The sequence below is a fragment of the Sodiomyces alcalophilus genome (assembly GCF_042370955.1).
Source record: "Sodiomyces alcalophilus JCM 7366 unplaced genomic scaffold ACRALscaffold_3, whole genome shotgun sequence".
Classification (NCBI taxonomy): Eukaryota; Fungi; Ascomycota; class Sordariomycetes; order Glomerellales; family Plectosphaerellaceae; genus Sodiomyces; species Sodiomyces alcalophilus.
The window spans coordinates 2,325,420-2,351,352 of record NW_027263534.1 but is presented as its reverse complement, the minus strand read 5'-3'; the positions used below and the strand labels follow the sequence as shown (position 1 = coordinate 2,351,352).

Sequence of the window (25,933 nt, the reverse complement as noted above, 5' to 3'; positions counted from 1 at the left end):
GAAAGCCGAGTGGGAGATCAGCCCCTCCCCCGGTTCCGGACCAGAGTACAGCTGCCTTGGACAGGTCTAGACCTCAAGTTTATGCCATGCTCGCCCTATCCCCCACCCTCTTGGGTATCATTTACCTGTGGCCAGTCACATTTATGCATCATGTGCGTGCGCACACGCCGCTCCCAAAGCCGTGGGACTCCAATGGGCCAGCCTTTTCACTCTTGCTGCATCGAAGAAGTGACTGGCTGTTGGGACTCGACTGTTGAACAGAGTGTCAAGTTGACTCTTTTCTGCTCTTTTATGGGATACGACTAATCCTACTTGCGTGTAACACCAGGTCTGCCAAGGTGCGTCTCAAGTTTCTCATACTTGGTCGCATTTTTCAGTGTGTGGTCTCTCTACCGAAGATGTCATCGACATGTCCGATCTCATGAGCATATATATGTTCTCGGTAGGACACCTGTCGCCCTTCGCAGCCGCTTAGTATTCCTCTCCTTCTTCTCTTCTAGCACCGTTGCAAAGCAGCACGAAACTGCTTACCGTGTGTCTCAAGGGTTCCTCACCTCCCAGAACCCGGAATACCTGGTCCTGCAGTTCGATCCGGGTTTTCCCTCCCTTCCTCGTCATCCAAGTCCTCGTACAGTACCCCTATCTCCTCATACGTCGCGAGGGGCAAGTCAATCCCCCATGGCTCCCTTTTTACGAGAACAGTTCCGCCGAAGAGGGGGCGTGGCTATTTACCTTGTTGCTCGCATATACGCCGCCATCCCCTCCCACACCAAGTAACCTACCATGGTGCCTTATCACATGCATACCTTGCATCGCCTAGTCCGAACATGGCTGTTGCACAAAGCCGAGTCCCCGCCCCAGTGGACATCATACAGTAGCGTAGAGGTATGGCGCGCTTGTGATGCGCTGCAACTCGATGGCTTGCATATCCTCCCCATTCCCAGCGTCTGTTTACGTTGCAGCACCCCCCTCTTCTGACACCAGGTCTCCCTCTCGTCTTGTATTTGCCTTCCCCCTCGCTGCGCTGTACGTTGTATTACATACCGTCGTCCCCTCCCCCACCCAGCCGAGCCACTTGGCTGCCACAGACGAAGCATTTAACCAGTGTACGTACGTACTACATCCCACCAAGCCCATGTACGCACATACATTGTATGCACATCATACATCGTACAAGAACCATATGCAGGGAACGTATATGCACCAAGACCAAGGCCTTTGGTATCCTGCGACTGTGGACTTGTGCAAAATTCCGGGGTTGGTAAGGCGTGTATCCCTGCACTACTTATAGAATATGACAAGTGAGAGAAGATGTGCGGACGGGGCGGGCAGGGCGAACAACGTCACAAACTCACCAAGCCAAGCTAGGCAGGTGCAGCGAATTCAGTGTCCCTCCGCCAACCAAAACGAGACGAGCAGTCTGACTTGTCTATCCTGACTTTTGGGTCTCTCTCCAGTTTTGAGGGCATATCCAGCATTTGGGCTTGATCACCGGTGTTTCTGTGCGACGACGAGACTTGCTTAAGTAGGCAGTTGGTAGACGGGCTGGGAGGGATGGGTAGATGTAGATGGTGGGTGGACGGACAAGACTTGGGAGAGAAGGGATGTGATTGTGATGGAATCCCGAGCAGAGCTGCTTTCCCTCCTTTCCTTTTTTTTTTCCTTTCCTTTCCTTTCGCTTCCCTTGGGACGAGAAGGGGAGACCTTACGTTATTATGTTAGACTCACTCACTCCTCCTTAGAACCGAGTTGTTTGCGATGCCGTCGGACAATTTGGACTCTGACGCTGCGTCCTCCGATCATTCACGTGACTCAGCCGATCGGAGCGAGCATCAGGAATTGCGGCGGTGTGGTGTCGGAGCAGAGGACTTTTCTGCCGACAAGCTCCGGTTTTATATTCGGCGCCGGACGGGTACTTGACGACCGGCCCGCGAGAAGCCCGAGACGCTTCCGGTGTCACCTAGTCAAACACCGTCTACTTTGTACCAAGTACATGAGAGCAGAGAGGAGCAAGAACAGCCGTGCGAGTGAATTATTCTCAAGGCCAACGGGCTAACGGACGTCAAGTCGCGAAGCCAAGAATCCGACTCCATGTTGATTCCTTCGACCTACAAAGGCCAAGCTCGGATACTTGATTCCAGGCCCTGGCTGCATGTGTACCCTCAAGGCCCAAAGCAAAGTTGAAGGCAGGTATCCTCGGAACCGCAAACGGTCAGTTGCATGACCGGTGGTGCCTCTATCCCCCACCCTTGGAACTCGTTAGTTGGTCTAGGGGACCCGTGTCATTGGTGCAGGATCAACGCCGCACAATTAGTACGATCGATCGCTCGTATCGGGGGTGCGAATGAAAGAAGGGCGTGGCATCCGTCACAATGGGTTCCGGACCACGGCCGAGAAACGACACCCTTCTGAAAACATCCAGAACAGAAAAACAAGGGCGTGAGGTGACACGAGTCAAGACGACATGCATAAGAGGCGTGGGTGGAGCCTACAACGTACATGTGTATTATTTACCTATTCCACAGCTATCAAACCAGCCTTTGACTAGTACTGCATTCTTTTCTTTTCGTGTCCAATGCTGATGATCGATAGTTTTCCGGGACCAAAAAGAAGGGGAGATCAAAAACAGAAGAAGAAAAGGGAACAAAAAGTCGTCGAGTCGTCAGATCGTAAATTAGGCCTTACCGGCCAGGTAAAGGATATTTTCTTTGATCGCATCCGTGTACTCTCCCTGGCCCGTGTACACGTAGGCTACGGTTTGGGACCATGCCTCGGGATGGGGCAGGGGGAGATCGATTACGTCGCCCTCTCGGATATGGCCCGAGACGATGAGGGCAGCAAGAACGGGGAGATGCACGCGGGCATACTCGAGGTCTGTATAATGTTAGGCCAGAGGACTCGCGAGGAGAACGGGACGCCAATCCTCCAAGACAGCTGGGGTAGTCCAAAGCTCGTTCTCGAAAGAGCAAGGACGACGAAAAAGAAGAGGGAAGCAGAAAGGACGAGGAACAGAAAAGGGAGAACTCACGGATAGGTGTGGCAGTTGAGCCTCGCGCGGAGGCCCGGGCATCCCGATTCGACGCGGACCGGAGTCCATGGCCGGAGGGAAGCAGGCCAGTCTTTGCGCTGCTCGACCGCCGACGCGCACGCAGGGATCGCAGCGCGTGTCGGGAGGTGGGCGGGGCGTCAGGGAGCTCGGCGACGGACGAGCGGCGGCACGAGGGGTTCTTTGGGGCAGGGCTGGACCTAGGTAGGGGATCTGGGACGGTGGCGCGTAGCTCCTCGAGGTCGAACTCGCGCTGGATGAGGAAGGGTTTCCTGTCGAGGTCGCGGGGTCTGACGCGGGCGCGTATGGTGGTGGTGGTACCCGGTTGGACACTGAGACTGCGCTTCAATTTGGTCTCGTCGGTGCTGGCTGGTTCCGAAGTAGGCGAGGAGGCGGAGGAGGAGGAGGAGGAAGAGGAAGAGCTTGATTCCGACGGTCGTCGCGCGGCCACGGCGGTTACGAAGACGTCGGCGGTGGTGGCGTCGCCGAGGTAAACGTGGCCCCATGCTCTCAGCTGCTCCAGATGCATCGTTTGCCGCGCGCGCCTCGACTGGCCGGGCGGTCTGAAGGTGGGAACGGACTGCCTGCGGTCAAGGTCGTCGACGGCAGCAACGCCAGCAAGGAGCATGCACCTCGTCTCGGCGACTAGGGTCTGGCGACGGGGGAAGGAGTCGGCGGGGGAAGCCGGGGTTGGAGGCGGCTGGGCCTGTAGACGGCCAGTGCCGGGGAGGGAGGAGGCCGGCGGCACGGCAACGGGAGAGAGAGGCCGTGACACGGAAGTGGAGCCCGGGGGGGAGACGTCGGGGGCTTTCCGCGCGTGGCGGACCATCTGGTCCAGGCGGTCGACCATGCTCCGTTCGTGCTGCCTCATGGTGCCATCGTGGGCGGCGGGAGGGTAGACGGGGGCAGGGAGGGTCTTGGGTGAGCGGGGCGAGGGAGAGAAAGCGTAGCCTCGGCCCGACCTGAGCGGTGAGCGTGGTGATCCTCGCAGGTCGTAGTAAGGAGTCCAGAGGGGCTTGAGACTGGGACGAGGGCGGTTGTCCAGAGGTGTGGCCATTGTGCGCTGCGAATACAATGTGCGGTCTTGGTGACTCTGGTCCGTATGCCTGTTGGACTGACGTTCCTGAACACAAGGGGGAATGAAGATGACAATAGAGATGCCCCCAGCTAGGTATCTTGACGAGTAGCCAAAAAAGAGACTACGAAATACAGTCGATAGGGATGGAATGTAGCACGAAGGCGGAATGAACGAAAAGAGGGGAAAAAAAGGGGGCGAGGAATTCGACGGGTCCCAGGAAAGGGAGAGTTTGAGGAGAGAGTGTAGAGTGTGTCTGGCCGAGAAAAGAGGGAGAAGCACGACAGGGCGTGGGAAGTGTAGGGTATATCTGGAAACAGTTTCTTTGATGGGCTTCCGTCTTGTCTCCTCTCCGGGATTCTCGGGGCTTGGGCGAGATGGTCTAGGGTCTTGTCGTCGTCAGGCGTATCGCCGTCTTGGTGACTCTTATCTGGGTCACCCACCACAATGAAGAACAAGTACCATCCCCATCTGCCGAAGCATAGCCCAGAAGCATGAACGCAGAGAAAGGATTCTTTCCGGGAGAAGGGGGGGAGGAGGGCAAACCGTTACCGAGGGTGGACGGGGTGGGAAATGAAAGGATAGGGGCCATTCTTTGAAGAAAGAAAAACGAAAAGAAAAAGAGGGGAGCGTAAAACTAAAAAAGTGAGAGAGTAAGACCGGGTATCAACAAGTGCATAAGCCGGGACTAGAGGGTCGTCAACAACAAGTTTCAAAGCACAAAGAACGGTTGCGGCGAGAGGGTGGGAACAGGAGAACAAAGGAATCGGGGGAGGACCAGGCTGCAGGCCACCCACTCTTTGATACGAGAGGCCCCAGTTGTGGTATGGTGGTGGGTAATTCTGCGAGGATGACCGGGAGAATGCCTGTTGTGATGCAGAGGAGAACAAAGAAAACGAAGGAAGAAGAAAAGTGAGAGGAGGGCTGTTATTGAATCATCACCCGGCGAGGAGGGTCGGTCGGTTATGACCACGGCACCTCGTTTGTCGGATAGTACCAAGTATTAAGGGGATACGACGAAAACTGACGAGTCGCAAACATGTATATGAAATAATTGTGGTCATTTTGGTGTTTACAGTTCGAGTTGTGGTCCATGGTTGAGAGTGAATGGACGATTGAAGTCTCGTCGTCCGTTCCGAGAACCCGGGTGGCATCCGGCGCCAACAGACAGAATGGAAAGATTGGGTGCCACTCTTGCGGTACGGTCGGGTCGCTTAATAATCCGCGCCGCGCCGCGCCACGCCACGCCACTCCGTACGCGTCAAGCCACAGTCCATCGTGTACAACGTACGTTGTACCTGGGTTCCATCCGTGGGCTGACGACGCCATCTGATTGGCTCTCAAGCTAGAGCTTTATCGGAGCTCACCACCATGATCCATCAACGTTCAATGTCCACGTTGACATTGGACGCCTTTTGCCATTCTTGTGCTTCCCTCGTCCTGCCACCTTGCGATCGAGTTACTCGCAGACCTTGATCTTCCTCAGCCATGTCTCCTAATTTCCCATAAGACCACCAACAGCACCATCCACACCATCTGGTAATTTCCAGTCGACTTCTCGTCACCTTAGCACCATCCGGCCCTACCACCATGACCGGCTCCGACCCCGCCCACCACCCCGTAGGCGCCGCCACAGCCGCCGCGGGCTACAAGAAGCTCAAAGAAGACTTTGTTTCCAATCTCACCGGCGGCTCGCCTACCGAAATAAACTACGTCACCGCTGTAGCGCCGGTATGCTTTGGCTTTGCCCCAGACTGTCGTCCTTTGTTCTTGTTCTTGTTCTTGTTCTCACTCTCTAACATTTCCCCATAGGTCGCCATCCTCCTCTGGTCCGTCCTCCAGTCCCGCCAGTCCCTCTTCAAAGCCGACAATCCCTTCGCGCTGCTTGTCGACTACCTCCTCAACGTCGCCCCGATCCTCGTCTCCGTCACGCTCTACGCCGCCACCCCTCTCCTCCTCAACGCCCTCCTCCTGGCCCCCGCCGTCCTTGTCTACGCCCTCCCGCGCAATGTCGGCGCCCCGCGGAAGAAGCCCGTCGTGCCCACCAAGGACGCGAACCCCCGCAGGGCCGCGCCCGCCCTCCCCCCCAAGCCGTTCCTGACGCATTACCGCGGCGGCATGCTCGTCATCACCGCCATCGCCATCCTCGCCGTCGACTTTCGCCTGTTTCCCCGCCGCTTCGCCAAGGTGGAGACGTGGGGCACCTCCCTCATGGACCTGGGCGTCGGTTCCTTCGTCTTCTCGGCCGGCGTCATCGCCGCCCGTCCCGTCTTGCGGGAGCGGGCTACCGGCCGCTCCGCCTCGCTCGCTACCCGCCTGCGCGCCTCCCTGCGTCATTCGCTGCCCCTCCTCGCCCTGGGTCTTGCCCGGCTCCTCAGCGTCAAGGGCCTCGACTACGCCGAGCACGTCTCCGAGTACGGCGTGCACTGGAACTTCTTCTTCACCCTGGGTCTGCTGCCCCCTTTTACCGCGGCATTCCAGTCCGCCCTCGAGATCGTCCCCAGCTACGCCGCCCTCTCGGTCCTGCTGGGGGTGGCCTACCAGGTCCTCCTCGAGAGCACGTCGCTCAAGGCGTACGTGCTCACGGCACCGCGCACCGACCTCCTCTCGGCCAACCGCGAGGGCGTCTTCAGCTTCTTCGGCTACCTCGCCATCTTCCTCGCGGGCCAGGACACCGGCATGTACATCCTGCCGCGGCACATCAACCCGCGGAGCGGAGCCGACCCGGCCACGCAGCGCACCACGCTCCTCATGACCATGGCCGTCTGGTCCGGCATCTGGACGGCGCTGTATTTCCTGACGACGAGCTACACCTATGGGAGCGGGCTGGCCGTCTCGCGGCGCCTCGCGAACCTGCCGTACGTCTTTTGGGTGGCGGCCTTCAACTCGGCCCAGATCCTCGCCTACTGCCTCGTCGAGACGCTCTTCTTCCCGGCCGTGCATCGTGCGACCGACGCCCGCGCCGAGAAGGACGCGTACACCGCCGCCACCAGCCGCGTTCTGCACGCGTACAATCGGAATGGCCTGGCGCTGTTCCTGCTGGCCAACCTGCTCACTGGCCTCGTCAACCTCACGGTGCCGACCTTGGATGTCGGGCCCGTGGCGACCATGGCTATCCTCGTGGCCTATTCGGGGACACTCACCGCTGTGGCCTTGGGCTTGGATGCCTATGACATTTCGTTGAAGCTGTGAGGACTGGAACGATGATAGAAGGCTGGAAATATACTACGCATGGGAAGTGTCGTTTGGTGACTTTAGCAGACGTTTTCATCATCTACTGTAGACCCAAATGTGTGCCATGGTTTGATCGGTCGTGGTCGTGTGCGAAGGCCCTTGCGCGCAATGATGTCCTTCCGGCGAATCGGCCCTCTGTGATGGGGCTACGATATGGGAACACCCAACCATCGGGACAGAAAGACAGTAGCGGCGACCGGTATGCCCTAGACTATATTGGAACGTACGAAGTATGGCTAACCCGGGGAGTCTGAAAAAGGGCAAGTCGACATGGAGTCGCCGACCTATCCTCGTCTTCCTCGACAGGCTCATCTGGTCATGTATTCGGGATACGAAGAGCTGGATAGCGGAACAGATGGGCTGCTGACGGCTCAACCTTGGTGGCTGCACCGGGTTCAATGTCGATTGAAAAGATGGTAGCCAGGTGTCTTTGGAGTATACAAGGCAGACGCGTGCATGGGATTACGCCTTATTATCTTCGACAAGAGGGAAATATACAGATAAAAATCATACGGGACAGACGGGAAACGGTGAAGTGGTTTACCCTGGACGAATATATTCCCATGTTCCCGTAATGTCCCTGCCAGTCAAGCATAGAGGATAGTCAGTCAAGTCCGTTATGATCTAGCTACCATGGCGCCGCTTCTGATCCCAGTTCTTTTCTTCGTCCTGCCGTGCAGCTCAGAACTGGTGTTGATCGTACAAAGTACTGATGAGATGAGGTACTCGCGTGTGTTGTACTTTGTTCAATGTAAGTGGTACTTGGTTGCGCCACATGTATTTCGTACCGTACGGTCTGTCTCAGTACCCAAAATAGTATCTGGACGAGTTGGGAACGAACGAGGACGAAAAGCGGAAAAAGAAACGAAATGACAAGGACGAGAAACGGAGACCAAGCTGCCGAAGCTCCCTAATATAATGCCGCCAAGCTTAGGCGCCCCACCACGAACCACGCTTGCACAAAGGAGGCATCGTATCTGGGCCGCGCTCATTTCCGAAGTTTATGCTGAAGCGTTTGGTTCCGTGACTTGGTGTCCACAGAATAAAGACTGGAGATACATATGTACTCCCGCACAAGTACCGTCGACCATCAAATGAGCATGTCTCAAGGGCTTTGAACGAAATGCATTTTCTTTCGCCTTTCTTGCTTCTTCCTTGGGCGCAGGGCGACTTGTGCACCGGTGAGGACGAGGCGGCAACGCCATGCCCAACCACGTACGGAGGAGCCATGTGACGGTCTCAAGTTATACCTAAACACCAAGTACATGGCGGTCGTTTGGTACGACCGATTGACCAGTGCATCTGCACTTTGGCCCGATGGTCTAATTCATCTACACTGGCACTTCGTCCCATGTTGACTGGCGCCGGACGGAGCGGTGACGTCGCGCCCATCATGTCCCTGACATACGAAGCATAAGAAGCAAGAATAAGGACAGCGAGTCTTTTCGTCCGTACCCGGCACTTCTCTATGTTTCTTTTCGAGATGAATTGCGCATTGCGATGCCACCGTCATGGACGGGCACGCCGAGCCTAGTGGGAGATTATTTCATGCGTTTAATACCCGCATTACTTTCTTTCATTGTCATCGTCATCGCATATTGGTGAAGACGACTCGATTTATCCTCTGCGGTCTCTTGGGACGTCGGTACCGTACGTCGTACTGTATGAACGAATACCTTATGTACAGGATGGATCGGGATGTACCTGTGTATGTACGAAGTACAACGACGTTCTACTGCCGTGGACCGTGCATATCGCCATGATTATGCCTTTTATGTTCAATCTGCAGGCGACACTAGAGCAGCAGGTACCCGAATACATCGCAATGTCTCGCCTCCACGATTGGGCAACAGGGCGGCCATGGGCGGGGCCTGACCAGGGACAGCGCTGCAAGCGGCTCATCCCAGAATTTCATCTCGCTCCAATTTCCTGAACAGAAACGCGTTACCCACGAATACGTATTCGTACACTGTCGGCCGTTGTGCGGTCGAGTTGTGATCTTTTGTGCTGTGACTAAACAGGTAATTAATGGGGCGGGTTATGTGACTGTGTCCGTACGTTGTATGTACAACGTACGTTGTATTCAACGCGGTCTGCGAGGAAGTTGAGGGTAGAGTAGAGGTTCTCTCATGTCAGCAATACACCGTCGAGCTAGGTACTCGCACTACTTCGTACCTGTCCGTATCAATTGCTGGGTGCAGGTACCAAGTACAGTACCCTCTGCGTTTCCAGATCCCTGAGTGCTTGTACCAGACACGAAAGCGTCCGTAATCACTTCGTTGGCACAGAAGTAGAGTACAACGTACGTCGTAGGGAGAAGGTACTTGGCTGGATACGGTTATTCCGTACCACAGCGCACCCACCCACCCTTTCCCTTCCGTACCCTTTCTCCTTCCCACCCCCAGCTTTGATCCTCCCCCAAGGCTCGGTCCATTTCCCTTTCCAACCGCCATCTCGGGCCCCCTCCAAACCTCCAACCCTCCAACCTCCAAACCCTCCAAACCTCTCGCCATCCACGTCTCTCGCGACTCGGCGTCTGATAGATCGATTCGATCTTGCCTCTCTCGACGCCACGTATCGTCAAAGCAAGGAGCACGTGCGTACTCAGTACGTCTCAGCTCCTCAAGCTCTACACCTTTGTGTGTATCTCGGACGGAATCACGACCACGAGAACCCTCGATTCGAGTCTGACGTCCTGTCAGCGCGACCGGTGGCGATTCTATATCGAGCTTTCCGACCGACCTTCCTGTCCATCGACAATCATCACGGAAATCGCGCCCTGTCTGCTTCGCGAACGACCAAAGCAGCTCAGCCGTAAAATTGGACGGGACAACAGAACAAAGGCCATCCGAGACATCACCGTCCCGACAACGAAGCGATTGACCTAGTCCGGCAGGGACCGAAAGAAAGTAGGAACGGAGAAAGGACGCGTGTTGTCTTGTCCTTTTTCTCCAATTCCAAACCCAACGAACGGTTGGCACTCGTCTGGACTCTCCGTTCGTCCACCTCGAACCCCTCTCAGTTCCTACGGACCTTGGTCGTATCCTATTCTGTTCCTCCAGGTACGTTAACGAGTCGACCGCCCCTCTCTCCGTTTATTGAATTGTTTGGGCCACATTCGTGTTTTCCTTTCTCGACCCGTGCTTGGGTGTCGTCGGTCCTTGTCTCGACCTGTTGTTTACCTTATGCATGCACCTGTACCTGTCTGTGCTTGGGCCTGCGCCTGCACCCAGCTGCAGCTCGCTGTGTTCCTATCATTTCTTTTGCTAATTCCACTCACCTAACCTGTTTTTTTTCCTCTGCCTTTTTTTTTTCCTGGTCTATTCCTGTTCGCTATTTGACTGACATTTCCCAACCAGCAGCAAGCCCCGTCCCGAGCCCGCGATAATTCCCCATCGAGTCGGTTGACAACACCACGACCTTCGCAGCCCAATCACCAACGGCCTGTACATACATTCACAACTAGCACATATTCTGATAATAAGTGATCCGACAACCTGACTGCCGTCACCTGGGGTGTACTTCGTACTGTCGCGATTGCTGACACCGATCGTCTGCTCGGAACTGCAGTGGCGCCAGCACTGCCCTGTCGGCCTCTCCGCGACGAGACAACAAAGCCGCCCTCCCCCCAATCGTATCGCGTCTGCTCAGCACAACAGCTCCACGTAACGCCCATGGCAATAATTGGCCCATCACTGCCTGCCACCGCAATTGTCAATCACTTCATCTGGTCAATTTTTTTCCATCATTTCTTGGCAAACCCGAGTACGGAGTAGCGACCAACTCGTTTCTCACTCTTTGCCCCCCAGCCGAGCCCTAGCTTCTGCCCGAGCTTGCATCTGCTGAGCCATTCGACCGCGTTTCTTGTCTACAAACCACACCAGAGCATCACGCCATCTCGCTCGTCTAACTCTCCAAGGCTCGAGATTTGGTGCTTGCCCTCACGGCAACCTCTAATTCACGGACCGATTTTCACCGTCTTTGCCCGGTCCCCTTCTACAGAAAACCGTTCAATCTTGCACCAGGGCCGTTCGGACAATAGCTCCTCAACATATCCTAGCTGTAGCTGGGGCGAAAGCAGAAAACTCGTGAATCGACATTTTGTCGTGACACCGGGTCGCCCGATAACTTGGCTTCGAGTTAACCTTAAACCTTGGTCTTGAAAAACAGCTTCGGGTTGGGTCTGAGCTGCTGCGAGGTACACGGTCCTCGCTAGTCGGTCGCCTTGTCAGCCCTTGCAGTACCGACGCGGTTTACCGTCACGCTCAAAAACTAGCAGCCGCCGAACGCCAGAGATATTCAGTGCCTGCTCTATCTGCGACGACCGAGGGCGTACCATGCCTATCCGGGAACTCTATCTGCTTGATTTTGGACTCGATCTAGCTCCTCGAAACCTCGGAGCGGTAGTGCCCGGCCTGACATCCGTCTAAGTATTGACATCCACTTGCTCCTAATGACGTCCCGTACCGCCGTCACCAATCCCCTTCCCATCCCCTCAGACGTGCCGTCGTTTCCGGATCGACTGCCCAACATGCCGCCCGTGGCACCACCAAGGACCTCGTCCAACCACTACAACACATCCACCGGTACTTCCAGCTCCAAGAGGCGCGACTACAACGGCGAAAGGACCACGGCCTCGCCTCGTCGCGGTGACCACGAATCCTCATGGGCCGACATGAATGGAAGCAATGCAGCCCACGCGGAAGCCGCCGCTTCGCGAAGCCGGAGATCCCATCACCACCCGATCATGACCCAGGATTCCCCCCGTGGCACAGGCAGCCCGCGTGATGGCCAAGGTAGCGGCGAAATGACGGGCCTCCCGATCCGACAGCGCGATGCAACCCAGGCCCCGGCGGCCTCACAAAGGCAGCCGTCACGCGAGGCCAGCGAGGTCCTGAATAAACTCGTCGTATCTAACCCCGAGACCGACTTTCAGCGCGAAAAGGAGCGCATGATGGAGGCCCAACCTCGTGCCTCACTCGACGAGGCTGCACCCCCGCCTGTCGTCGCCCTGGCAGAACGGGACGACAACCGTCGAGGTGCCAGGCATCACGCCGGCCGAAGAGACAAGGTAGTCAGGTTTGGCGACTACCATCTCGGGAACACCATCGGAGAAGGCGAGTTTGGAAAGGTCAAGCTCGGTTGGAAACAAGATGGCGGCATCCAGGTGAGTTGGACTTATCGCGTGGGAAAATGCGCTGCGCAGTAGCTAACAGGGACATTGCCCAACCAGGTCGCCATCAAGTTGATTAAACGGGATACCGTCGGGAGCAACCCTTCCCGACTGGCCAAGATTTATCGCGAGATTGCCATCCTCCGCGGCATCCAACATCCCAACATTGTCCGATTGCACGAGATGGTAGAAACCGAGAGGCACATTGGAATCATTCTCGAGTACGCCTCGGGCGGTGAATTGTTCGACTACATTTTGACCCACCGGTACCTCAAGGATAACGCCGCGCGCCGGCTCTTCGCGCAGCTCGTGTCGGGCGTCGGATACCTACATAAGAAGGGCATCGTTCACCGCGACCTCAAGCTCGAAAATCTCCTCCTCGACCGAAACCGCAACATCATCATCACCGACTTTGGCTTCGCCAACACCTTTGACGCCGAAGAAGAGCTCAGCCAGGAAGAGGAGCTGAATCTGACCGACCGCGAGTTTGTGAAACGCATGGGTCTTGACAAGATCAAGTCCAATGGGACCAGGAAAGGCGACTTGATGCAGACGAGCTGCGGCAGCCCCTGTTACGCCGCTCCTGAGTTGGTTGTTAGCGACTCCCTTTACACAGGTCGGAAGGTTGACGTCTGGAGCTGCGGTGTCATTCTGGTAAGTCCAACCTTTGCCTTTCTTTTCTCATTTTTTCTCCTTTTAGCCGTGGTCTTGAGACTAACGGGACATTGCAGTACGCCATGCTCGCTGGCTACTTGCCTTTCGACGATGATCCGGCGAACCCAGAGGGCGATAACATCAATCTGCTCTACAAATATATCGTCAACACTCCTCTCACATTCCCTGAATACGTCACTCCGCACTCCCGCGACCTCCTCCGACGAATTCTTGTTCCCAATCCCAGGAAAAGGGCCGACCTGTTCGAGGTCGCCCGGCATAGCTGGCTCAACGAATACGCCCATGTCGTCGAGTTTATCACCAGCAGCACTACGACCCCCACCGAAATCCAAAACACCACGGTGCCCGCCGAAGACGAGACACACATGATCACCCGAAGTGCCTCGGTCCGCGAGTCCTCCAGAACGAAGGGGGTCGCTCCCAGCGTCATCGTCGGAGGTTTGGCTTCCAAGCAAGGGACCATCGACCCAGACGCCGAAGCGGCCGCCCGGAAAGACTCGAAGCGCCGCACGGTGCAGGTGGAGTACGTGGCCCCGACGACACAGACGCAACGGGGAGATGGCTTCACCACCACGGCCAATGCCCCGTCCACACAGTCGCCTGGGCGCGGCAAGTCGCGAGCTCGTTCGAACAGCCAGGGTCCTGTCGAGGTCGAAAGCCCCAAGGATAAGCCCCTGCCGAAGGACCCTCCCGTGGCGAAGGACCCGTACTCGAAGGGTACCCGTCAGAATACACGCCCACCGAGCTCGTTCCGAAACACGGCAACCGCCGGACGTCCCAGCACTCGCTCTACCTCCGACAACGTCTATCTGGCTGGCGGTGCGGGCCCAACAGGACAGCGTCCGCAGACCGGAGGCTCGGTTGGGTCCATGCGTCTGGGCGGTGGAAGTCGCCCGTCGTATGGCCAGGCCATTCCCCCTTCCGTTGCAGGTACCAACGCCCACGGCAGTATCCAGCAGCCAAGCGACAAGATGGGCCATCCCAGTGTCAGCGCCATGCCACACCAGTACGCCAGGTACCCACCCGGCCAACAAGGAGCCGGTGGTTACCGGCCATCGCCGCCGATTGAGGGCAGGGGCCACCGGCGCTCGAGCACGCTCACGGACCTGGGATCCAAGCTTCTCGGCCGCAACGGGTCCATGTTTGGCGGCAAGAGCAAGAGGCGATCGGAGATGCCGGGTGAGGACAGGTCGAGGAAATACCCCCCGGTGAGCATGTCCATGCAGGGCGCTGGAGAATCGCGACAGTCGATAGATTCCAGGGCGTCCCGGCGTTCCTTCTCCATCGGATTCAACAAGAAGCGGAGCGGTAGCATCGCTCCTTCTTACACGTCCCAGGAGAAGCAGAATCGGAGGTTCTCGCTCCTCCCCCAGTCCTTTTCTCGGGCCATGGGCTTCAGTAAAGACTCGGAAACGCCACACCCAGACGCGCCTTCGCAGCAGGACTTGCCCATCCAAGATCCCGCCGACCTGGACGAACGAGGAGGCTACGTCGATGAGGGAGCTTCCCAGCCCATGGGTCAGACGGCCTACCATGCTAGTGGCGAGCACGAGGCGCCGGGCTACCAACCGAACCGGCCGCCTTCCAACTCGACGCCGGCGCTGCAGCAGCGGCAGGGCTCATCGCACATGAACAAGCCACCACCCAACGCACTCCCGTCGCACATGCAACAACAAGGCGCCACCGTCCCCAACGCAGGATCCGAGTCGTCGTTGGAGAATTCTCGTCAGCCCCACCAGGGCAGCATGCCGTACCAGGCGGGAGGGTTTTCCGAGTCGGACGGCTATGACGGACGGAAGATGGGAGCGAAGGGGCAACGCGGTACGCTACAAAAGAACAAGAGGTTCACGGACGCGTACGAGCAAGACGATTATCACCATGGCCATGAAGGCAGCAGCGGCGCAGCGAAGCGCGTAATGGACTTTTTCCGGAGACGCGGCAGGGCGAGAGGCGGCGAAGAGAGGTAGAGGACTCTCGAGACCCCGTCCTTCTCGCCTTGTCCCTTCCGAGGGCCCGGGCACGACGGCGATTGCCACCGACCGTTATGCGGCGGCGACGCACGCACCTCGCAGCTGAGCTTGGGTCCCTACCGGCGCATAGATCGCTAGCTCGGGCCAATATGGTCCGGCGGTTTTCCTCTTGTCTATTTTCCCCCTTGGGTTTTTGTTGTTTTCTTTTCTTTTCGTTGCACGTTTTTACGACTTGTAATCATGCGAATACCACCAAAGAGCTTTTGACGAAGGGGGTCCGTTTTTTTTTTCGGCAATTCCGGTTCCCGCCCCTATGGCATGCGTGTCGTACTCTTTCTAGGTTTGCAGAATGGGACGGCAATGGGCTGACTGCGCTTGCTTTCAATTCTCTTTATTTTCGGCCTAGATCTTGTCGCCTTGGTAATTGTGGAAGAGCATACCTCCTGTTATTTTTCAGTCCTTCAGAACACTAGAACAACACGATACGTTCAGGGCTTGTTGCGCTTGTGGTCGTCCATCCCGACGTTGATGCGATTGGGGGTCCGGGATAGCATTTTTGGTCAACCGGGCTTCCTGGGCCATGAAGGGAGACGAGGAGTGGACGTGGGACAGCTTGGCGGGTCTTGGGCGGCAGTTTGCAACATGGAGGCACATTAACGAGGTGCCATCGCATCGCCGTGGTTGTTTGGGGGTTTTTGTAGCATCTCGGCATACGAACCGAGGAAGCGCGCAGGCAGACAGACAGTGGCAGGTAAAGAGCCCTCCCCCTTTTTTGTTCTTGTTCTCTCTCCTTGGGGCTTAACGGGCGTCAACGGAGTTGCGGCGAGAGTCCCTGTATCTTGAGGGCTTGAATTGGTAGTATAGTTTTCATTCAATTGATTACCCTGTCTAGGCCTGGGTTGGGAGGCCACCAACTGAGAACGCAACTTCATCATCTGCCGTTCTATATTGGCAGTCTGCAGCTTTTGGTGCTTCATGATATCCTGGTTACATCCAAATCGCGTATCTAGATCACGCATCTAGATCACGCATCTAGATCACGCATCTAGACCAGACAAACTACGTATTCGGTCAATCAAAGCCGCCCCATTCCGAGTCGCTCCCGTTTCCTCCACTGCCAGCCTTGGCCTCCCTGCGTTCTTGCTTCTTCCGCTTCTTGCTCGCCTCGACGGCGCCCTTGCGGTTATTCTCCCTCTGGCGCTCCCAGCCGCTCTGGGAGGTGACGTGGGCACGGGAGCCGCCGGAGCGGCGCGACTCGACGCCGCGCTCCCGGAGGCGCTTGCGGTCGTCCTTGGAGACGTCGGGCAGGGCGTCGAGGAGCCACTTTTGCACGGCGGCGTCGGCGGGGTTCTTGCCGGCCTGGCGCTCGCTGAGGGCGATGACGTTGGCGACGGTCTTGACAAAAGGGATGTCGTCCTTGGTGTAGAGGGTGACGGCGATGCCGCCCTCGCGGCCGGCGCGGCCGGTGCGTCCGGCGCGGTGGACGTAGGCGGCGGTGGAGCCGGGGATGTCGTAGTTGACGATGCCGTTGACGCCGGCAAAGTCGACGCCGCGAGCCAGGACGTCGGTGGTGATGAGGACCCAGATGTCGCCGGAGCGGAAGCGGCGCATGATGGCAGCGCGGTCGGCGTCGGAGAGGCCGCTGTGCAGGGCGGCGATGCGGGTGGGGCCGCCGGCGGCGAGGGGGATGTCGTACTTGAGTTCCTCGTGGAGGGCGGAGGCGCGGTCGATGGTCTGGGTGAAGACGAGGAAGGGGGGGCGGAGCGGGGGCCCCGAGTCGTCGGAGGTGGTGGGGCGGAGGAGCTGGCGGAGGGCGAGCAGCTTGCCTTGCTCCGAGGCCGTGTAGGTCAGCTTGTGGGTGATGTTGGGCACGGCGGTGTCTTTGAGGCCGACGACGAGGCGGACCAGCGGGCATCGGGATGATGTCGAGGTCGACGTTGACCTCCTCGAGACCAGCGTGTCCCTGATGAGAGTCTCGATGGTGGAGGACATGGTGGCGGACCAAAAGGAGACGCGCAGGTTCGGGTTCGTGCAGGCCGACCAGACGCCGAGGGTCTGCTCACGGAAGATGGGGTCTAGGAGGACGTCCGCCTCGTCGAGGATGAGGGTGCGTACGGTGGGTAGGATCTTTCGGGTTTGGGAGGATGAACATGTCGACGTGAGATGGCGATGCAGCATGGCCGGCGTGGTGACGAGGATATCCGCTCTGGTGACGGGTCTCGGAGCCTTGACTCTGCTCTTATCATTTTCGTCCTCCGAAGACTCCTCCGTCTCTTCCTCTTCTTCGCGCTCCTCCTCATCCTCCTCTTTGTCGTCCGACTCTGCCGTATGGTCCTTCTCTTGAATTTCAGTGGGCAGATTGACGCCCTTCCTCATGCCGGAAATCTTGATGCCCGTCCCCAGGGCTAGTTTCCGGCCCTCGTTGACAATCTGGAAGACGAGTTCCCTCGTCGGAGCCATCACAATGGCGCCCAACTCGGGCGCTGCATCGGCTTCATCCGCCGCCGCCGCCGCCGCCGCCGCCGCGTCTCTCCGCCTTAGTATGTCGTCGATCGCCGGGACGAGGAAGCTGATCGTCTTGCCGCTACCGGTGGGCGCAACGGCCAGGAAATCGATTCCGCACGAGACGTCGCCCATCTCTTCGCTGTTGGGTACGTGCTTCAAGGCCAGGTCGGGACGTAGCAGCAGGGGCAGACTCCCCAATTGTACTTCGGTGGGCGTCTTGTAGCTCTCGTTCTGTAGGTTCTCGGCCAACTTGGGGGGGATATTGTAGATGGTGCGGAGGTCGCGAAAGCTGCTCAAGGGCTGCGGGTAGAACTGCACGGGCTCCTCCTTGACCTCGACCTCGACCTTGGCCTTCTTGTTCTTCTTCTTGTTCTTGACGACTTTGGACTTGGATTTTATGTGCCGTCTGGAGAGGAGGGTCAACTTTAGGCGGTGCGATCGCAGGAGCTGTCGGCATTCTTCCTCGATGAGGAGAGTCGGAGTAGAGGACGCCGAGGACGAGGACGTCGGCTCAACGGCCTTGGGTGGCGGCGCGGCGGGCCCCTCTTTCGCAGTCACCTCGGACGGATCGGACTTGGAGGCAAAAAAGTCGACCTCGGGCAGATCAGCGTCGGCGTCGGCGTCGGTGTTCTCGGCTTCCGCATCGTTGCGCCGTTTCCGCTTGCTGCCCCTCGACGACGACGAGCTCACAGGGTCGTGGAACAGCTGGGGATTGGTCTTGTTGCCGGCCGAGGGAAGGTTGGCTTTCGCGTCTCCGGCATTCTTGGCGCTCTTCGAAGGCTGCTTGATACCTCGCGAGAGGACTTTCAAGATGTCCATGGCGGTTCTATTATGGTGGTGTCCAAGATGTCGTCGATCGGACAGGAAAATTCTATTGTCGATAAGGTACAAAATACTCAAGAAACCGAAGATCACGCTAAACCTCTTTTGTTCGGTATCCACTGCCCCACATAGCATAGCTGTCGCACAGCTAGCAGTAATCGACTAGGCCGGGTTGATAGTCGGGCCGGCGGCGCAGCAACGAACTGTGCAGCAGCTACAACAGGTGTCAACACCTGACATCCCGGCCGGAATAACCTCACCCTAAATCAACGTCACGTCTCTCCTCTCGACAACTCCGTCCTCTTTACTACTGTCAAATTGGCCCAAATGGCCAAAGATGGGCTTTCTTCTTCGACGGCAGACTTTATGCGGATTCTTTCGAGCTCCAGCTTTCAGTGGCCGGGAACCGTCGCCTGTCTTTCCACGTTGACAGCTTTGTCCCGTGTAAGTGAACCGAAGGCACCGTTACATGGATCCCTGTGACTCCACATAAGTCGAGAGTTCGGCCGTGTTGAATACAGGGAGGTATCTGAGGCGGTCGTATTGACCAAGGGCAAGTTGTCGATGGTGCTATATTGGCTAGTAGCCTAGTCGGACGTTGGCAGGTGAGCTTGGGAGTCGGCATAGTGCCCTTGGGACTCGGTAATGACGCTGATGGCTCTACTGATTTCCAGACGGATCTGACCACCCACGTCGACCGTTCTGGCAAATATAGTCTCGTCCATAAATTGAAACACTCCTAACTCACAGGTAAAGAAATCATGGTGCATTCCCCTTTTTACATTTTATACTGAGAAAAGGATGTGATGTATTGATAAAACTCGTGTGTATAAACAATCCCTGGACACAACCAGACATACCCCCTATGTTGAGACAGGAGGTTGCTGCGATCCATATACTCAACGAATGACCTGCCTAACAAGAATCCACAGCTGTACCACGAACCGGACAGAGCTGAACATTATGCCTCTGGGGTGTTGAAGACCCCTGCCATCCATCGCATTCGCCGAGTATCTCAAGAATATCCAAGGTCGACTCGACTGCCTTGGTCGGGGACAGTCCCCATGTCTATCCCCCAGCATGGCCAAGTCATCAAGCCTTCATCTTCTTAGTTGTGGCAGGCCTTGTCGTACTGAACAAAGTTCGGGTAGGTCCGGTCGCCAGCTTCGCGGGTGGTCATCTCGTACAGGTAGCAGTTGATAGCGCCCTGAGTGCCCGAGTTGGCGCTGTACGAGAGGCACTTCTCCTCGATGAGACACAGCTGCTTGCACTGGGCCAGGGTACCGCCCTGTACTTGCTGGTAATAGCCCACACCCCACTTGTCGACGCCGCAGCTGGGGGGCGGACGGGCCTCGTCGAGATCGGCCTTGCACTGAGACAGGTCCCTCTCCAGGGCCGCCTCGCGCTCCAGGCAGCCATCACGCTCCTGCTCGCAGGTCTGCTCGAAAGGGTCGTCGGCGTCGACGCGGAACATGTAGGTGGACCCGGGGTTGCTGCCGTCCTTGCCGTCCTTGTCGCCGACGACGCAAATCTTCCTCTCCGGGTGGTAGCTGCACACGGTGCGGTCCGCGGCTTGACACTTGGCGGCGCAGTCTTTGTGGGAGGGGACGTTGGTGTGCGATTGCCCGTGGCGGTACCGGCCGCATCGGTACTCGACGGTGTAGCCGGGGCTGATGGTGACTCGTCGGCCGTGAACGCAGGCTTCGTGGGCGCTGACGCTGACAGCGCTCAGGAGGGCGAGGGAGGCGTAGACGGCTGCGACCTTCATGGTTGTTGAGAGAGATGGGAGAGTTAAAAAATCTTGATGGAATTTGTTTGGGTTGTGAGAATAGGAATGTTGAACTTGGATGGTGAGCTGGTTGATGGTGATGGGTTTTGATGTTGCAAAGGGGCCAGCTACTGGGATATATATACTCATGATCCAAGCATAGCCAGCCCCCGAGGACTCACTGCCATGTACTGCCGCCGGGCACACGGCCACAATAACTGCCGACTGTCATGATTTCTTCTTCTCAACCTGTGTCAGGCTTCAGCCGTGCCGTCCGGCAGCAAAGGCTCGTGTTGAGTGAAACCTATCAGACAATATCGGCTGAACTGGATGGGTTCGTCTTAGTTAGCCTGCGGCTGGCGGCTGGAGTCTCTGCCTGGCGGCTGAATGAAACTGGTTTCTATTTGTGACGTGGACGTTCCTATTCAGATTCCATATTCTCACGGGAAAGACCCTGCCCAGCCCCGTTTCTCACTGACTTGTCCCCTGTTCGTAGGGATATGGTGAGAACAGCTAGTCTCTCCTGAACAGCCCACAGACAGACAGACAACGACCGTGTGAGTGAACGACATATCTGCCATGCGTATTGCAATCATCTTGATAGCACAGCATGTCACTAACAAGCGGACCAGACACCCGGAAAGCGTCATAATCAAGTCAAATGAACTCTGTGATATCATACCGTAGCTTAGACTTGAAGCAAGTTGCTTATGCCGTGAATATTACCTCGCCTTGCCTAGCTGTGCTGTATACGTTCGATACGGGAGAACCAGGTGTAAGAGCCCTTAACATTTCTTATGGTCCAAAACTGAGACTCGGCAGATCTAATTGAATCGAGATATCCACGCAGAGCTGCCATTGTCCAATAATTCAACATGATTCAACTTTTTGGATAACGGAGGATCCAGCAAGCTGCAAGGCTCTGTGAAAGCAGACAGAATAGGAAGGATATGCAAAACCGCTCTGAGCTGAGCTATGAAGTTATAGACTGTCTAGATGTACGTTCACGAGTTTGGGCCCAATGTGGCTAGTAGGTCATGCATTGTCCCAGCTGAGCCGAGTCTCTGAGACATTCCGGTTTCTGCAACTCCGGTCGTTCAGTTCGCTGGCTTTGAGAGACTGTCTTGGCACATCTTGAAATAACTTGGTCCGAATAAGTCACCGGCCAATTGCTTGATCCTCTGATACCAGACTACAATTACCAACCGCTATCATCTTGGGATAGGGAGGAAACGAGTCTAGTCACACTACTAGATAGCTATAAGAAGCATGCGACGATATTGTGATAGTGCAAGGATGCGCTGAGATTTGCTCAGAAGCCGATTCGGGACGTCTGTACTGAGTATCTCCGCAAAAAGTCCCAGTCGTGAAAGACTGTCAGACGAAACAAGAGGCCTCTCCTTAAAGGCTACGATTTGGCACGAAATTCGTCATCCAGGGGTAAACTATGCCTTCACTGAGTAAATAGAACTTTAACACAAATCTTATTCTGAATTTCTACTTGTCCTGTCTGATCATAGGGGATGGATGAATCAAAGGCTGCAGTCCTTCATAAAGATGTTATTGGAGAGTCTAGTCATGATACTGACAGCAGGATGACCACAATGGCGACAGCAGGCCTAAATGGGGTGTCGTCACAGTTGTGACAAGGCGTGCGTCGGGGTATTCGCGATGCTACAACTACATCTATCCATACCGTCCATCATATACCCCTTCTTGGACCCGGTGATCCTCGAGGATCTGTTGAAGCGATACGGGTCTAATCACCTGCGTGGAGAGCCCCAGCTGGCCGAGCGCATCGCCGTGGGATTCGATCATGTCGGCATCAATCGAGCTTCTCATGTCTCAACCCTGCCGTAATGATGCTGGAACGCAACTTCATCCCAAGCCCGAGCAACGGCAGGGCTCGGCTCCCGGATAGACTCGATAGACTCGCACCTATATATCCCTGGGTGAACTCCGTTAAAGTTTTCAAAGAGGACCAATTCCTGCAGCTTTCCATGGGGGAGAGACTTGATGAGCGCCTGGCGCCCGACTACCGTGGCTCGATGACTGCCTGCCACTCGCGTGAGATGGTAGCAAACGCAGCCAAGCCGCATCCATCGCGGAGCAAGATGTCGAAAATATGGTGCCGGTCCCCGGATCTCAAAGGGCAGGCTAGTGCAAGACGTGTTGAATATTCCCTTCCGTTGTATCCTCAGTTTATGCACCCTATGCTTAAAACAATACCAGACCAGCCCTCTAGAGTCGTAATATATGTGTAATTCCCGACGCACATTATGAAAACCCATTGCCCCGGGTGTCAAATCTGTCTACGCTAAGTATGCAATGTTCTCGAAACCGCCAACAGACTCGTTACTCGTTTAAACAGACATCTTCATGGCGATGGTCTTGTGCGGATCATATCCCTTGACGACAAAGTCCTCCAACTCCCATCCGTCAATGCTCCCACCCTTCTCTCGCGTAATCTCCAAGGCCGGAAACTCGCGTGGCTCGCGCTCCAGCTGGACTCGGAGGGCCTCGACGTGGTCACAGTAAACGTGCGCATCGCCCATGACGTGCGTCAAGCTCCCGGGTACCAGATCGCACACGTGGGCCAGCATATGCGTGAGAAGAGCATAGCTGGCAATGTTAAACGGTACACCGAGGCCCATGTCGCAGGACCGCTGGTAGAGCTGGCAGTGCAAGTGGCCTTTGCCCCTGTCCTCGTCGCCGGCGGCGGCCTTTGTCTGGCCATCCTCTCCGTCCCTGGGCGCACCCCTGCGCGCTCCCGGGTACGACACGTAAAACTGCGCGAACATGTGGCACGGCGGCAGGGCCATCTTGCCGAGGTCGCTGGGGTTCCAGGCGGAGAGGATGATGCGGCGGTCGTAGGGGTTCGTGCGCAGCTTGTGGATCACCTCGGCCAGCTGGTCGACGCCGCGGCCCGTGTAGTCGGTGGCCGAGTCGACGTAGTCGGCGCCAAAGTGCCGCCACTGGAACCCGTAGACGGGGCCCAGGTCGCCCTCGGCGCGGTGGGTCAGGCCGATGCTGTCGAGGTACTCGCGCGACCCGTTGCCGTCCCAGATCTTGACGCCTTTCTCGCTCAGCGCCAGGGAGGACGTGTTGCCTTGGATGAACCAGAGCAGCTCGGCCGTCACCGCCTTGAGGAAGACGCGCTTGGTCGTGAGGAGTGGGAGGATGGGCGTGGCGCCATCTTTATTGAGGCTGAATTTGAGCGGTCTCGGGGCGAAGACGGAATATGTCCCCGTTCCTGTTCTGTTTTGAGTTGGCACCGAAGGAAAAAAGACGAAAGAAGAACAAAAGAAAAAAAGACGAAAAAAGAAAACAAAAAGATAAGAAAAAAAGAAAAAAAGAAATACCTGTCAGGTCGGTGCTCGCCCGTTTCTATGATTTCCCGCACCAGATCGAGATACTGGTATTCCTCATGTCTCCTTTGAGGGCCCGAAGAGTCTGAGTGGCCGTTGGGAGACATTTTGCTGTGGTGTCGCATGATTCTAGAGACGCGTGGTGATGGTTTGAGACGCGTTGAGTGCCCCGCGTTTAAGGGGGTCAGTGGAGGGGCGATCACGTGATGTCTGTGAATGCAGTACAGTGTCTGTTAATGGTAATCACCACTATTAATACTGTACAGGTATGAGATGAGGGCGGCATAAGTACCTAGGGAGGGATGATGCCATCGTCTGTTGACCAGCCAAAGTAACACCGAGACACCGAGGACTTTGGGATATCCAGAAAACGAATATTCTCTGAAAAGAAGGGCAAAATTGATTTAGCCCTTGTGCATAATGTCCAGACCGCCTTATCAAACACCAGAGGCGCAGAGGAGAATTGAATGCCTATGCAGTTGACTGACACCTGGTCATGCAAGTGCTCTGCGAGGCGGTGCGCTACCCGTTGTCACGTTCTCAGGGCGGTGTCTGTGTACCTTTGTACCTTGTTTACATTGTGAAGTCCATGTCTGGACTGGCTTAGTGATTGGCCCGGTTAGAGATGGCAGGTAGCTGTACGAAGTAACCCTTAATGGACAGTTGGGTATGAGCAATGTGTCGAGTGTCATTGGGGCTACTTCGTAAGCAGTTTCCGATGGGTGTGAAGGCGTCACTGGGAGACGACTGGAATGACAAACCAGTCGGCGGGAGTGTCGCAAGCGGAAGCGGCCCGCGATAAGACGAGTTGGGCGAAGCACCCGCAGCCTGTTGACGATGGCCAAGTGATGAACAGAACGTGTACCGCTTTCCCGCCTGTGAGACAGCAACAGTAACGTATCAGATGATCTAAAGAACGCACCACTCGGGGGTCTCAGTTGGCAACGTAACGTATATTGTATGTACGAAAGTACGAAGTACGTTGGTGCCATGCCATCCCCGCAACGGGCGGCAGCTTATCTGTTCCCGTTATCTGCCTGCATCTTGCGATGGGCGGTGAGCGATTCATCAAACAAGTGTAGTGTACGAAGCATTGCATCACTAGCAGTGTCAAGGAGATGTGATGAGTGGATGATGAGTGGACGACGACTGGAAATCTGGTTATATGCGCGAAGGGTTGAGAGGGAATAATAATAAAAAAAACATCGTGGTGTCGTAAGGAGCGACGATTGGGGGGCTCCCTTATGTGTGTGATGAAAGGAGGATTCTTGGCAATGGAGGGGTTGATCAGGGGTGCGATCGATGCATGGTCGGTGGGATCGGATGAGAAGCGGGATAAAGCAGTGTACAGTGACGAGACAAAACTGTCGAGCCGATGTACTTATAACACCACGTTGAAGGTGTGCGTAGATAGGTATATCGGCTCGACAGTTATGTCGAGTTACTGTACATACTTCGTACATAGGTACGAAGTACAACGTACATGGAAACCGAGAGTTGACGTTGACAGAGCGTCCCATATTATGGTTTAAGCAAGGCATTCTCAATACTGCCGTGGCGAAGCAACAAAAGCCTTACTAGTCCAAGCGATGTTCCGAAAGGTCCATACCAAGTATCGTAGCTGGTATCTGGCTCGGGGGCGATGCGCCCTGAGGGAGGCAAATCGAAGCAGAAGGACACGTCGGGAGCTGGGATTCGTTTCTCCGGCTTATAATCATGGTGACGTGGGATGAGAGTTTGCCCGGGAGACGGCTGTGTTACACATGCGGTGCTGAGGGGTAGTGGCAGTGTGTAAACGGTCATCATATGGTGGGAAGCCGTAGCTTGGACAGCAACAACGTAGGTATGTGTGCTGTAGGTATTAATGTTGTTACTTCGTAATGCCTGGAAACAAATCATACCTGGAGTCCGGTACCATTTCGTACTGACCTCGGGGTTTTATGCATGCAGATGGAACGGAACGTACATGTAATTACCTACAGCTATGGATTTACACCACAATTGCGGATGCAAATGGTATTAGCATGTACAACGTACTTCGTACAATATGTGCACGCATTTCATACTAAGTGCGTCGCCGACAAAAATGTCCTCAGCACACAGGCCAGCACATGATCCCCTCCAAATTATCCACGCTCCCATTTCATTTCCAATTCACGTGCCAAATGATCATTTATTTCGCCCCCGACGGCCTCCAATGACACTGCGATATAAATGATCCCAAGCCTGGGCGGAGTAACCGACAGATTGCCTCGCGGTGAGAATGGTTGCCCCATGCGGCCCGGTGATTCGAGCAG

The 25,933-nt window shown here is 56.1% G+C and overlaps 7 protein-coding genes across 8 annotated transcripts; 4 read left to right on the top strand and 3 right to left on the bottom strand.

Annotated features, from left to right (window-relative positions):
- Positions 1-256: 256 nt before the first annotated feature.
- On the top strand, positions 257-1,373 carry ACRALDRAFT_2034305 (uncharacterized protein). The gene has a single exon (XM_071020749.1). The coding sequence runs from the start codon at positions 917-919 to the stop codon at positions 1,289-1,291; it is 375 nt and encodes a 124-aa protein (XP_070876105.1). The 5' UTR covers positions 257-916; the 3' UTR covers positions 1,292-1,373.
- Positions 1,374-2,674: 1,301 nt separating this feature from the next.
- ACRALDRAFT_2026998 (uncharacterized protein) lies at positions 2,675-4,103 on the bottom strand (the record flags this gene model as incomplete). Its single annotated transcript, XM_071020436.1, has 2 exons — positions 2,675-2,874; positions 3,029-4,103. 2 exons carry the CDS (start codon positions 4,101-4,103, stop codon positions 2,675-2,677), a joined length of 1,275 nt encoding a protein of 424 aa, XP_070876104.1.
- Positions 4,104-5,711: 1,608 nt separating this feature from the next.
- On the top strand, positions 5,712-7,313 carry ACRALDRAFT_1062693 (uncharacterized protein; the record flags this gene model as incomplete). The annotated part of the gene is made up of 2 exons (XM_071016652.1): positions 5,712-5,852; positions 5,934-7,313. The coding sequence occupies 2 exons, from the start codon at positions 5,712-5,714 to the stop codon at positions 7,311-7,313; spliced, it is 1,521 nt and encodes a 506-aa protein (XP_070876103.1).
- Positions 7,314-11,808: 4,495 nt separating this feature from the next.
- Positions 11,809-15,170, top strand: ACRALDRAFT_2041593 (uncharacterized protein; the record flags this gene model as incomplete). The annotated part of the gene is made up of 3 exons (XM_071021166.1): positions 11,809-12,522; positions 12,589-13,182; positions 13,260-15,170. 3 exons carry the CDS (start codon positions 11,809-11,811, stop codon positions 15,168-15,170), a joined length of 3,219 nt encoding a protein of 1,072 aa, XP_070876102.1.
- A 1,074-nt stretch (positions 15,171-16,244) lies between these two features.
- On the bottom strand, positions 16,245-20,418 carry ACRALDRAFT_1093064 (uncharacterized protein; the record flags this gene model as incomplete). Of its 2 annotated transcripts, XM_071019655.1 has the most annotated exons (9): positions 16,245-18,573; positions 18,621-18,637; positions 18,664-18,714; positions 18,777-18,913; positions 18,990-19,180; positions 19,283-19,340; positions 19,376-19,415; positions 19,446-19,568; positions 19,639-20,418. In XM_071019655.1, the coding sequence occupies 9 exons, from the start codon at positions 20,416-20,418 to the stop codon at positions 16,245-16,247; spliced, it is 3,726 nt and encodes a 1,241-aa protein (XP_070876100.1). The 2 variants fall into 2 exon arrangements, with proteins under 2 accessions (XP_070876100.1, XP_070876101.1); XM_071019656.1 differs by lacking the exons at positions 18,621-18,637; positions 18,664-18,714; positions 18,777-18,913; ... (3 more) ...; positions 19,446-19,568; positions 19,639-20,418 and having other exon boundaries at positions 16,245-18,509.
- An 846-nt stretch (positions 20,419-21,264) lies between these two features.
- Positions 21,265-21,638, top strand: ACRALDRAFT_208967 (uncharacterized protein; the record flags this gene model as incomplete). Its single annotated transcript, XM_071022551.1, has 4 exons — positions 21,265-21,291; positions 21,320-21,389; positions 21,460-21,509; positions 21,558-21,638. The coding sequence occupies 4 exons, from the start codon at positions 21,265-21,267 to the stop codon at positions 21,636-21,638; spliced, it is 228 nt and encodes a 75-aa protein (XP_070876099.1).
- Positions 21,639-22,320: 682 nt separating this feature from the next.
- ACRALDRAFT_1041513 (uncharacterized protein) lies at positions 22,321-23,766 on the bottom strand. The gene is made up of 2 exons (XM_071015220.1): positions 23,631-23,766; positions 22,321-23,526 (listed from the first exon to the last, which is right to left on the bottom strand). The coding sequence occupies exons 1-2, from the start codon at positions 23,759-23,761 to the stop codon at positions 22,632-22,634; spliced, it is 1,026 nt and encodes a 341-aa protein (XP_070876098.1). The 5' UTR covers positions 23,762-23,766; the 3' UTR covers positions 22,321-22,631.
- Positions 23,767-25,933: the final 2,167 nt, after the last annotated feature.